The 13718-nt window shown below is 36.4% G+C and overlaps 1 protein-coding gene across 1 annotated transcript; it reads left to right on the forward strand.

Annotated features, from left to right (window-relative positions):
• Window positions 1-6835: 6835 nt before the first annotated feature.
• Window positions 6836-7759, forward strand: LOC122750034 (olfactory receptor 5AC1-like). The gene has a single exon (XM_043996671.1). It carries the CDS (start codon window positions 6836-6838, stop codon window positions 7757-7759), a length of 924 nt encoding a protein of 307 aa, XP_043852606.1.
• Window positions 7760-13718: the final 5959 nt, after the last annotated feature.

Raw genomic sequence — 13718 nt, forward strand, 5'->3', positions numbered from 1 at the left:
GGGAAAGACAGATGACTTGTCTTTTGGGCAGATGACAAGAGGTTAACCTGGTTGGACCTTATAGACAACAAGCCAGTGTCCCACAGACTGACTACCTGAGTGATAATAACATTCTCTTTCAAACACACCTTTAAACTATCTTGAAGGGAAAACTGAAACTGAGCAAGGTGAGGTCAGGCACATACTCACTCAGTGATGAAAATCAATACAGCATAAAATCAATTACATTGTAAAATCAATAGAGTAGAAATCAGAGGTAATTTTCATTTTTATGGGAAGGGAGAAAAAGAATTGTATAGAATGAAGAGACATACAATTTGCACTGGTAGAGAGAATACACACATTAATGGAATCACAGATCTTATGAAGAATTCTGGTAAAAGTATACATGGAGAAAAAAAGATGTGAGACAGTGAGACCAATTAGAAAATCATTACATAAATATAGTTATGAGGTGATAATGGTATGAATAGAGATGCTCACAGTGGGAATGGAAAAGAAGCAAATCATGTAAATATTGTCAAGGAAAAAATTACTGAACTTAGTGGCTTGATTTGGGGCAGAAGGTGGCACTAAAATAATAATACTTGGGATTGTTTTTAGCCTGGGGAACTAGGTGAATAACAGGTGCCATTTTCAAGAGAAATATTCATGAAAGGGAGCTAATGATACCCAGAAGTCTACATGGAAATTTTGCAATGTATCTGGAGTTCACCCTGATGAAACATAGCCAGGTTTTAATTGTTACAACAAGGTATTATTTTGGTGATTTGATGATTGCCCACGATGCCTACTAGAAAATATTGTCTTTATTCATTAGGGAATTTGTTAGTAGTGCAGAGGGACTTTAAATAGTTCTTCCACAAACAGATTTAGAAACGTATCGAAATAAAGACCATTTCCCTCAGATTTGTTATGAGCACTGAGAATTCATGTAAAAAGAGTCACTGCCTCTTGGCATCTTAATTCCTGCATCTTCACCATTTCCAAAGGAAAGATCTCCTTTTTCTGAGACTCTGAAATACCTTAAAGGACATTGGTAAGGATGCAACAATTTTAATAAATTCCTTGTTATTTATGTAGGAGATATATTCATCTGCAAAGCTACAGTGCCCAGTTATAGCTATGCAACAACAAAACATCTGGATTAAAACCAGGAAAGCAGATGTTTTGCCTGCATGTTTCCAAAATCTGAATTGACCGATGATCCAGATGATTGATGGGGATTCTTGTTTTTCAGTCAGAAGTTTCTGTGTCATGTAGACAGAACTGTAGCAGAGTTAGGGAGGTGGGGTGTTATACTTTGGTTACTAGAAGGAATAAAAAGAAATGGGAGATTTTATATGATCATGGAAAGAATGATTGCATCATTTCAGAGATCATTTCACAATTTGTACATTTTTCCTTGACAAGTATTGAGAAGGACAAGTATGCTTTTAGAGTTGTTATCATGGAAATGGTAAACTTCTCTAATTTCCTAGAATCATGAGAATACAGGGCCTCTCAATGACATCTATTTCATTTTCCTGCATCCAGACTAACCTTCTCTAATGAATTCCAGCTGAAGTTGTCTTCCCTGGAAATTTCTAGGAAAGGGGAACCCACAGCATTCCAAAACAACACATTCCAAAGTTTGATCACTTTTAGGTTAAGGTGTCATAGCAGAAAGTGAAATGGAGAACTTTGATTTTTCTTGAGTAATTTGAGATGTAATCAACATCTAGACCAGCTCCTTCATTATCTTAAATGCACAGATTTTAAGATATATTCTGAATGTTTATGAAGCCTCAATAGAGAATTTTCAGTAAATCACCTTCCATTTTTGTGCTATAAACTTCTCCCCTCTCTACTAACCTGTCTTTTTTTAAGAACTAAAACTGTTTAGGAAGGACATTGGTAAGCTGGAGAACACACAAAGAAGGGTAACCATGATAGCATTGGGCCTGGAATCCAAGTCACATATATTAGAAGGAAGTGGGGATGTTTAACACAGAATAAAAGGTTTAGGGTGAGTATGATGGTGGTGTTCAAATATCTTAAGGGCTTTCATTTAATTGTTTGGTTGTTTTTAGTTGTTTCTGACTCTTTGTGACCCCATTTTGAGTTTTCCTGGCAAAGATACTGGAATGGTTGCTCATTTTACAGATAAGGAAACTGAGGCAAATAGGGTTAAGTGACTTGACCAGGATCACACAGCTAGTGTCTGAGGCCAGATTCCAACTCAGAAAGGTGAATTTTCCTGACTCCAGGTCCAGCGCTCTGCCCACTGTGCTACCTAGATGCCCCTTTCATTTAGAAGAGGTATTAAATTTGTTTAGTTTGGCCCCAGAAATCTGAACCAGAAGCAATGAGCTGAAGTTGAGATTTCTATTTAGGTTTGATGTCAAGAAACAATTTCTTAGCAATTCGAGCTGTGTGAAGGTAAAATGACTTCTTTTGTGCATTGGTGTGTTTCTTTTGATTAGTGGTCTTCCAAGGAAAGCTGGGTATCTTTTGGATATGGATTTGATGAGGGGGCTGCTAAAATACCCTCCAGCTAAATTTCTGTGATCCTGTGTGATCCTGTTAACTTTCAAAATAATTTTCTTTCATTCCATTGCCAGCAAAGATAGAAAACAACTCCTGGTCACTTCCTTTAGGTTTATGTTTTATTTCTGGGAATATAAGCCTCAGATATCTTCATAGGAAAACTCATTCCATTTAATTCATTAAACATTTCTTCGATGCATAATATGCTCATGTCACTGGGCTAGCCAACTGGGGCACAAAGACAAATATCAAAACACTTCCTGTTCCCAAGGATTCTTCTAATAGCTAATGATTCTTCGAATAGGTTTTATTTTTACATTTAAAACATTATGATTCTTTGACATGACTCTGTGTCACACAACTTTTCTACAACTTTGCTTAGTGGAGATGTTCCAAAGTAGACACATTAAGCCAAGAAATAAATAATCTTGTGAGGTTCTGGACAGAGTAGAACATGATGCAAATAAAGTTAATATTTTCATGGGGAATAAAGTATAGACTATTAACATTTGGTTAGATTCCCAATGGATTAATCTGGTCCTAGCAAAGAGTGACAATTTTCATGCCCCGCCCCTTTACATGGTACAATCATATAGATAAGCTATAGTCAATTGAATAGACCCAATTTCAGGCCCAGTTAAAATTCCTTTATGCAAGCACTGTGAAGATATATGTTTTTGTCCAATGCTATACTCACATAATCAGGAAAGGTTTTTTTTCTGCGTGGTTGCTTTCTCTTGGTATTCTCACTCATGCATCCCGGGAGTGAATCTCATTATTGATTCATTGCCAGTTTATGATTCACTCTGACCCATATGTTATTTTCTACTGTAATAACAGGATGCTATTTTGTTTCTCTAACGTTAGCGTAGATTCAGTTTATTTCCTTAAGAAAAGTTCTAATTTTATAAATGTATTTAGAATGCAACTCTCTAAAAAGCCTGCCTTTTTTTTTTAGTCCTTTGCAACTATTTACCACATAATTACTTTGTGATTTCTCCCCCTCTGAACCAATGATCACAGAATGACCAGGGATTTAAAGATATCTGGGTAATTAATTAATAAGTTGTTTTCAAAATTATTTGCCTAGGTAGAATTCAAATTATTTTCAAGGTGAATATAGTGAAGTGATTGTTTGGATTCATCTGTTAAAAGTTTTTTATTTCTTTTTTGCCCTTCCTTCAGCTACTTTTGCTTATGAAACTACTTTCCACTTACTCTGTACATATTTTGTATATATCCATTAATTTCCATGTTGTTTCCCCAATTAGAATGTGAGCTCCTTAAAGGAAGGGAAATTATTTTTGCCCTTTGTTTTTTTTTTTTTTTTTTGTATCACCAGTGCTTAGCACAGTCTTTGGAAAATAACAAGGGCTTAACAAATTCTCATTAACATGACCTGATTTGTCCCCAGAAAACATCTTGCTTAACTAATTTTTTTTCACTAATATGAGTGAATTGAAAGGTGTTTAGCTTTCACAAATACAATTTTGAGGCTTCATTTTGAGGTATGGCACAGTGCTTTATACATAACAGCTGTTTTATGTTGAATTGAATTGCATGGGAGTAATTGCTTATTTTCCTTAGGAGTTGTTGAGAAGAATGGATCATATGAACAATTCACTTAATGTCTTTTTAGGATATAGAATACTATATAATTTAATTGAGTAATCAATCAACATGTTTTTATTAAGTTCCTACTACACGCTGGACACTGCAACAAGAAATGTATTTGAAAGGAACGAAAATGAATGTTGAAAGGTTGGTTATTGTATTAGTAATTCAATAAAAAACATTTTTGAAGCACCTAACCCTGTGATACTTATAGGTAATAAGGGGGACATGACACAAAGATAGACAGATAATACTTTAATACATAATACAAAAATGATAAATGCCTTGGAAATATAAGAACAAAGAGTCATGTGAGTTCTGAGGGATTTTTCAACTTGTGGCATTTGATCTGGACTTTAAAGGACTTGTAGGAATTTAACAGGAAGCAGTGAGGAGCAATCCCAGTGTAAGAATAGCCTGAGCAGAAGCATGGCAGTAGAGAAGGAAGGAAGGAAGGAAGGAAGGAAGGAAGGAAGGAAGGAAGGAAGGAAGGAAGGAAGGAAGGAAGGAAGGAAGGAAGGAAGGAAGGAAGGAAGGGAGGCAGAGAGGGAGGGAGGGAGGAAAGAATGGGGAGGAAGGAAATAAGCAAAGAAAGAAGGAAAGAAGAAGAGAAGGAAAGAAGAAAGGAGGGATATAAAATATGGATGAAAGAAAGTCATGAGGAAGGAAGAAAATAATATAGATAGCAAACAAGGAAATAAGGCAAGTAAGATGGGAGAAAATAAGATAGGAAGAAAACAATCATTTAATAAGTGCCTCTAATGTGTCATACACTGTCTTAAGCAATATGCCAAAAATTATTTCATTTGATCCTTACAATAACCCCGGGAAATAAATGCTATTACTATGCTCTTTTTATGGTTATGGAAGCTGAGCCAAACAATGGTTAAATGATTTACCCACGGTGACCCAGCTACTAAGTGTCTGAGGCTACATACACACACACACACACACACACACACACACACACATATATATATATTGGTGAGTCAGTTGGGGTTAAGTGACTTGCCCAGGGTCACACAGCTAGTAAGTGTCAAATTTCTGAGGCCAGATTTGAACTCAGGTCCTCTGTGCCACCTAGTTGCTCCATGAGGCTGTATTCTAACTCATGTCTTCCTGACTTTAGGCCCAGGGTTCTATCCACTGCACCGCTTAGTAGTATATGTGCAGAGAATGCTGAGTTCAGGTTCAGGTGAAGCACAAATTGCATGGAGGGCAATTGCATGATATAAATTTAGAAAGATAGGTGGAAGCAGATTGTAAAGGACCAGGCTCATGAATTTAGTAAGGCTGATTACTTAGTAAGCAGTAAGGAATTATTGAAGGATTTTGAAGAGAAAAAGATGACCAGATAAACTGATTATATTATAGTAATCATTAGAAATAATAGCGATAACAATTGACATGTTTTATATTGTTCTTTAAATTTTCAAGGTGTTTCACATCTTATCTTATTTCATCTTAACAATCCTTTGCAATGAGTACAAAATGGAGAGGAGTCTAGGGACACAAACATAAACTTAAGACATAGGTATAAACATAGTCATAGACAGGCATACACAAAACATGCACGCAGAGATAGAAATAGGTAAGGATATAGACATAAATTATACATGAACACCATGAACGAGGGCACAAAGATAAAAAATCATATGAAATGCAAAAAGACACATTCCAGCTTTTCAAGTAGTTACTCTACATAAATGCTAACATATTTAGAGACAGCAAATGGGCACATTTTTATCTGAATTGAACTCCTCTAAAATGTTTTCATGAAAAGTATTCCTAGGTTTTTCTGCAACTTGAATATATTCTCTAAGGACAAAAATTAATGAATTTTGATTTCTCCAAGTTTATATGACTATTTTTTTCTTTACATGATGAGGAACAGAGCCCGATCTATGAACACTCAGCTATGTCATTCAGTGAATAAACATTAAGTGCCTACTCTATGCCAAGTACTGTGCTGTGTGGGGATAGATAAAAAAAAAAAGCAAAAAATACCCCCGCCTTCAAAGAGCTCAAAATTTAATGAGAGAAAGAAACAACAAATTATGAACTATATAGAGTAAATAATTAAAAGAGAGAAGGCACTAGAATGAAGGGAGGTTAGGAAAACTAGGTGGAATACTAAATAGAATGCTAGATTTGGAGTTGGGGAAATTCAAGTATGAATCTTGCTTCAGACACTAGTTATGTGACCTTGGGCAAGTCGTTTAATTCCTTTCTGCTTCAGTTTTCTCATCTGAAAAATGGGAATAATACCAGCACCCCCCTCTCAGGGTTGTTGTTATTTGTCCTTTGTTCCTGAAGAGGACCAATGACATCATGAGTTGGATTAGAGTGAGAAAGAGCTGCACAAAGTCATCAGCCATGGAGAAAATGAAACGATATTTGAGAAATGCTTTGCAAACCTTAAAGCACTATATAAACACTAGCTATTATCATTATTATTTAAATAATCAAATTTGCTTTAATTTTCCCAATTCTTATAATCAGGTTCTAAAATGGTTGATAATCTTAAAATATGTTTATTAAAGGAGATGAGTTTACTCATAAACCATTGTAATTAAAGTATATGTAGCCTCCCGTAGCATTTCATTTCACACATAAATAGTATTTTCGTGACTTTTGGTGAATGTGTTTTTTCTTTAATGCCTCTTTTTCTAGCAGCAGGTACAGTGCAGACATGGCAGAGGAGAACAAGACATTGGTGACAGAGTTTGTTCTCACCGGACTTACAGACCTCCCTGAGCTCCAGATCCCTCTCTTCTTGATGTTCTTAGTGATCTACCTCACAACCATGGTGGGGAATATTGGGCTGCTTGTACTTGTTTGGATGGACTCTCGCCTTCACACACCCATGTACATGTTCCTCAGTAGTTTAGCTTTTTCAGATGCATTAACTTCCTCTTCAGTGACCCCTAAAATGCTGGTGAATTTCTTAACTAAGGATAAAATTATCTCTCTTATGGAATGCATGGCTCAATTTTATTTTTTTGGTGCAAGTGCAACCACAGAATGTTTCCTGTTGGCAGCGATGGCATATGACCGATATGCAGCCATATGCAACCCTCTGCTTTATCCAGTGAGGATGTCCAATAGACTGTGCAGGCAGCTGGTGATTGCTTCCTATACAATTGGCTTTCTTCATTCACTGATTCATGTGGGCTTGTTATTCAGATTAAACTTCTGTAAGTCAAATAGAATACATTATTTCTATTGTGAAATTTTACAGTTGTTTAAAATTTCCTGTATGGACCCATCCATTAACACACTGATGATTTTCATTTTCTCTGCCTTTATTCAAACTTTCACTTTTATGATCATCATCATCTCTTATGCCTTTGTCCTCTCTGCTATCCTGAGGATTCAGTCTGAAAACGGAAGGAGCAAAGCCTTCTCCACATGCAGTGCCCATCTGTTTTCTGTCTCCTTATTCTACGGAACTCTTTTTGTTATGTATGTGCGTCCTGGGTCTGGCACAGCTAAAGATCAGGATGTAATGTATTCCTTATTTTATACTATCATAATCCCCCTGTTGAACCCATTTATCTACAGCCTGAGAAACAAAGAGGTCCTTGGTTCTCTGAGAAAAGTAATAATAAAATAGATGTTTCTTAAGTGTGTTCCCTATCTGTTCATTTTTCAGTTTTTGTCTAAACAAATTATGAAATTAATCCCCTGCATGGTTATTCTTTATTTTTTCAGACATCTCCACATCAACCTACCAGCATGCTCAGGTTTCCTCTAACTTAAAAAAATACCGCCCTGGGGACAGCTAGGTGGCCTAGTGGATAAAACACCAGCCCTGGACTCAGGAGGACCTGAGTTCAAATCCAGCCTCAGACACTTGACACTTACTAGCTGTGTGATCCTGGGCAAGTCACTTGACCCCCATTGCCTTGCCAAAACAAAACAAAACAAAACAAAAATACAACCCTTATTCTTTTTACTTTCTTGAGTTTTCATCCCATTTTGTGCTTCCTTTCACTGACAAAATTCTAATAAAAAACAAAAAAGCAAAAACTATAGACTCACAGCCTCTGTTTCCTGTTTCCTTGCTTATTCAAGACTGATTTTGGTACTTATCATTCCATATAGGTAAACAGCACGGAAGACCAGAACACCTGAAGCCCTACCCTGACACATGCTGGCTGTGTGACACTATCCCTATCAGTGGATGGAGTTTCCTCTTAGGGAGTTCCTTACAACCCATGAAAACACAGGTCTGGAATAAAAACTGCACTATGCAGTCTCTGGTAAACCCCTTCATTTCATCACAGAAATGAGTACACCTGTTGTACTCCTGTAAGTTAGTCATTTCCCACTCCTGCCACCTGGCTCATACATTTTCTTACCCTGTAATCCATTGTTATCACCATCAGATCACAATAAACAGGTTTTTGTTGTTGATCTGACTCTTCATGATCCCATTTGTTTTGTTTTCTTTCCTCTTGACAAAGATACTGGAATGGTTTGCCATTTCCTTATCCAGCTCATTTTACAGATAAGGAAACTGAGGCAAACAGGGTTAAGCGACTTATCCAGAGTCACATAGCTACAAAAGGCCTGAGACTGGAATTGAACTCATGAACATGAATATCCTTGATTCTAAGCCCAGTGCTCTATCCACCGTGTCACTTAGCTGCCCCAGTATATAAGTATATAACTTCTAATACTCTCTGAATATAGATTTTTGGATTTATTAACACCCATAATGCCTAGCTTTTCTCTACTTCTATTATACATTAGGGTAGTTATACCTTAGATCTAAGAATAATCTCAAACTACTTCGTTTTCAAGATACTGAGCTTTGGCTAACAAAAATTTTATGTCCTTTCATCTCTCTACTCACCTACTCATCACATATCTGTTATTTGTCTTTCTTATGACCTATCATCTCTTAATTACTTTAGATCAATAAAATACTATTCAGTACTATTTTACTGTGAATATTGAGACCATATAGAGAGATGGGGAATCAGACAGGGGAATGAGTATTTAATATAAGGCCTATTATGGTCCAGGGGCACTTTTTACAAATATGATCTCATTTTGATCCTCACAACAACCCTGAGAGGTAAGTGCTATTACTATCATGATTTTACAGTTGAGGAAACTAAAGCAAACAGAAGAAAAGTGACTTCTCCAAGGTCTCACAGCTAGTAAGTGTCTGAGGCCAGATGTGTACTTAGGGCTTCCCACCTCCAGGCTCAAGGTTCAATTCCCTGTGCCACTACTTGCAACCATATGACATACATTTCCTCAAATCACCTTCTCCTTTTTCTTCTCTTCTATCTCAGGGAGCTGTTGAAGCAAATGGTTTTACCTGTACCCTTGATTCCTTCCCCATTCAATTCCTTCATGACCTTGTTCCATCAAGGGACAGAGGAGACATGATCCTTGGAAGTTGGAGGACAGTGCTAATTCTAGCATTGCTCTTGGGCTTGCCTGCAAACCCAGCTGTTATGCTGACTCCTCTCTTCCTGGGCTATCCAGACTTCAGATTGTACCTATTAATGTCTCCTATAAGCTATATTTAGACAACCTGTGGGGACATAGACATCCTACATGGGCACACACATCTTAAATACACATCTTCTGTGACCTATACTTGGTACTGCTGTCTACGTGTGTTAATAGTGTTTTATTCCCCCCCCCCATATTATATGTAAAGACAATTTTTAGCATTAATTTTTACAAGACTATGAATTCTAAATTTGTCAGCCTCCCTTCCTCTCCTCCCCTATTCCTAAAATGGTAGGCAGTTTGGTATATGTTATATATGTACAACCATGTAAAACATATTTCAATATTAATTATAATTGTGAAATAAGAAACAGACCAAAAGGAAAAAAAACTACAAAAAGATATAAATGAAAAAGTATGATTCAATCTGCACTGAAAGTTTACCAGTTCCTTATCTGGATTTGGATAGTATTTTCCATCATAAGTCCTTGGGAATTGTTTTGGACTATTGTGTTGCTCAGAAGAAGTAATTCATTCATAGTTGATCATCACACAATGTTGCTGATACTATGTACAATGTTTGTTTGGTTCTGCTTATTTCATTCAGCATCAGTTCATACAAGTCTTTCCAGGTTTTCCTGAAATCTGCCTGTTCATCATTTCTTATTGCACAAGAGTATTCTATTACATTCATACACCACAGCTTGTTCAGCCATTCCCCAATTGATGGGCATCCCCTCAATTTCCAATTCTTTGCTACCACAGAAAGTGCTGCTATAAAGATTTTTGCACATGTATGTCCTTTCTCCCCACCCCTTTATAATCTCTTTTGGATACAGACCTAGTAGTGGTACTGCTAGATCAAAGGGTATTACAGTTTTATAGCCCTTTGTATATAGTTCCAACTTTCTTCCCAGAATGGTTGGATTAGTTCATAACTCTACCAAAAGTCATTAGTATGCCACTTTTCCCATATCCTCTCCAATATTTATCATTTTCCTTTATTGTTATATTAACCACTTTAATAGGTTTGAGGTGGTACTTCAGAGTTGTTTTAATTTGTATTTCTATAGTCAAAAGTGCTTTAGAGCACTTCATATCTTTGATTTATTTCTTTATCTGAAAACTACCTGTTCATATCCTTTGACCATTTATCAATTGGGCAATGGTTTGTATCCTTATAAATTTGACTCAGTTCTTGCTATATTTGAGAAATTAGGCCTTTATCAGAGACACTTGCTGTAAAGATTGTTTCCCAGTTTTCTGCTTTCCTTCTTGGTTCATGGGTTTTGTTTGTGTAAAAGCTTTTTAATTTAATCCAATAAAAATGACCTATTCTACATTTTGTGAAACTCTCTATCTCTTGTTTGGTCATGAATTCTTTCCTTCTCTGTAGATATGACAGGTAGACTATGGTATTACCCTTTATGTCTAAATCATGTACTGATTTCAACTTTGTTTTGGTGTACAGTGAGAGATATTGGGTCTATACCTAGTTTGTGCCATATTGTTTTCCAGTTTACCCAGCTGTTTTTGTCAAATAGTGAGTTCTTATCCCAGAAGCTGGGGTCTCTGGGTTTATCAAAGAATAGGTTAATATGGTCATTCACTACTGTGTCTTGTGTACTAATCTATTCCACTGATGCACGACTCTATTTGTTAGTATCAGGCAGTTTTGATGATTACTGCTTTATAACATAGTTTGAGATCTGGTATTGCTAGGCTACTTTCCTTTGAATTTTTTTTTTCATTAATTCCTTGATATTCTTGACCTTTTGTTTTTTCAAATGATTTTTTTTTGTTATTTTCTTCTACCTCTATCATATAATTTTTGGTAGTTTGATTGGTATGGCACTGAATAAATAAATTTGTTTGGGCAAAATAGTCATTTTTATTATATTGGCTTGACCTACCCATGAGCAATTGATATTTTTCCAATTGTTTAGCTCTAATTTTATTTGTGTGAAAATATTTTGCAATTATGTTCATACAGTTCCTGGCTTTGTCTTGGCAGGTAGAGCTCCAAATATTTTACATTGTTTATATATTTTTCTCTCTCTCTCTCTCTCTTTTTTTTTGGTGGGACAGTGAGGGTTAAGTGAGGGTTGCACAGCTAGTAAGTCTCTAGTGTCTGAGGCCAGATTTAAACTCAGATTCTCCTGAGTCCAGGGCCTGTGCTTTATCCACTGTGGCACCTAACTGTCCAATTATATTAAATGGAATTTCTTTTTCTATCTCTTGCTGCTGGGCTTTGTTGATCATATATCTAAAGAGTTTTTAAAAAAAATGTCTTGATATAGGAGTTCCTTTTGTAACAATATTAGTTCTTTGAGGCAATTTTGATTCATCCCTTATATCAAATTAATTTGTGCTTGTCTTCAGAACATTATTCTAGAGAGCTATCCTTCTTGGACCTACTTCCATTACAGAACATTAGGCTATTTCACCCTATCTATTCTTTGTCTGAACCCAGTAAAATCTGCTCTCTAGAAATCCAGGGTATATTTCAGACTATACCTAGGTTTTCTATCATTTCTATCACTAATTTTACAATTGAATGGCCACTTGTTTCCAAGCCTTTGGGTATTTTTATAGCAATTAATTTCTACTTATTGATCAAAATTACCTTCAGGTTAGCAGTTTTCTATGTTGCTTTCTTTACTCTAAAAACAATAATAATGATTATCATTAAAGGAAATATATTGTATATGAACAACAAAATAGGAGACTAGAAATTTTCTCCAATTCCCATAACCTCTGAAACCTCTCCAAAACAGATATTATGAGCCAAAAAGAAAACAAATTTAGCTGTATCTATGGTCTAGGACACCAAGATTAAAAAAGAAGGTCAATCTACTCCCTCAAAGCCAGGAACTAGTACTCACTCACCCCAAGCTCAGTCAGCACCTTTACCCCATCTCCCATACCACCAGCATCAAGGCCACACTAGGAGACCCAAGGACATAACACAGGCTTACATCAAATCCAACCCCTGCACCCTCTTCTTTTACTTTGAACTAGCTCTTCTAAGTTGGCCAAGGCAAATCAGTAACTCAACAATACTTTATTAAGCATCTACCATGTATCAGGCACTGTTTGTGTTAGTACTGGTGAAGTAAAGGCAAAAGTTAAAAAGGACATGACCTCAAGGAGCTTACATAACACATCTTTGTTTTCTCCTGCACATATGATTACCCACAGTCTCATAGCCGGCACCTCATTGTTATCAGTGGTCATGGATCTGCAAGATGTGCTGCTGGAATTGGAGGTGCCACCTGTGATAGAAGATAGCTTTTCTCAGTATAAAAGTAGTTGTCTCTAAAAGTAATCAAAGGGGCATCTAGGTGGCACAGTGCATAAAGAACTGGCCCTGGATTCAGGAGAACCTGAGTTCAAATCCGGCCTCAGACACTTGACACTTACTAGCTGTGTGACCATGGGCAAGTCCCTTAACCCTCATTGCCCTGACAAAATAAACAAACAAACAAACAAACAAATAAATAGATAGATAAATAGATAAATAAACAAACAAACAAATGAATAAATAAAACTAATCAAAGATGGTTCTAATGAGTCATTTTATTTATTTTTTTGGCAGGGCAATGGGAGTTAAGTGACTTGCCCATGGTCACACAGCTAGTAAAGTATCAAGTGTCTGATACCAGATTTGAATTCAGATCCTCCTGAATCTAGGGCCTGTGATTTATCCACTGCACCACCTTGCTGCCCCATTCTCATGAGTGTCATGTTCTAGTCAGCACATTACTAGTACTCTTTTTGTTAATGACAACACACGGAGAAATGAATCCCAAATTCTCTGTCTCTCTGTCTCCCTCTCCCCTTTCCCAAAATTTTGGTGTCTCTCTTATTATACTTTCTTTTTTTCTCCTATTATACTTTCAACAACTATGTTATAGTATAGTTAATTTCTTTATCACATTATGTGCATGGGGGAGATAGGTGGCACAGTGGATGTAGCACTGGTCCTGGAGTCAAGAAGATGTGAGTTCAAATTCAGGCTCCAGTGCTTAACATTTACTAGCTGTGTGGCCCTGGGCAAGTCATTTAACCCCAATTGCCTCACTAAAAAAAAAAAAAAA

This window comes from Dromiciops gliroides, chromosome 3, assembly GCF_019393635.1.
Source record: "Dromiciops gliroides isolate mDroGli1 chromosome 3, mDroGli1.pri, whole genome shotgun sequence".
Classification (NCBI taxonomy): Eukaryota; Metazoa; Chordata; class Mammalia; order Microbiotheria; family Microbiotheriidae; genus Dromiciops; species Dromiciops gliroides.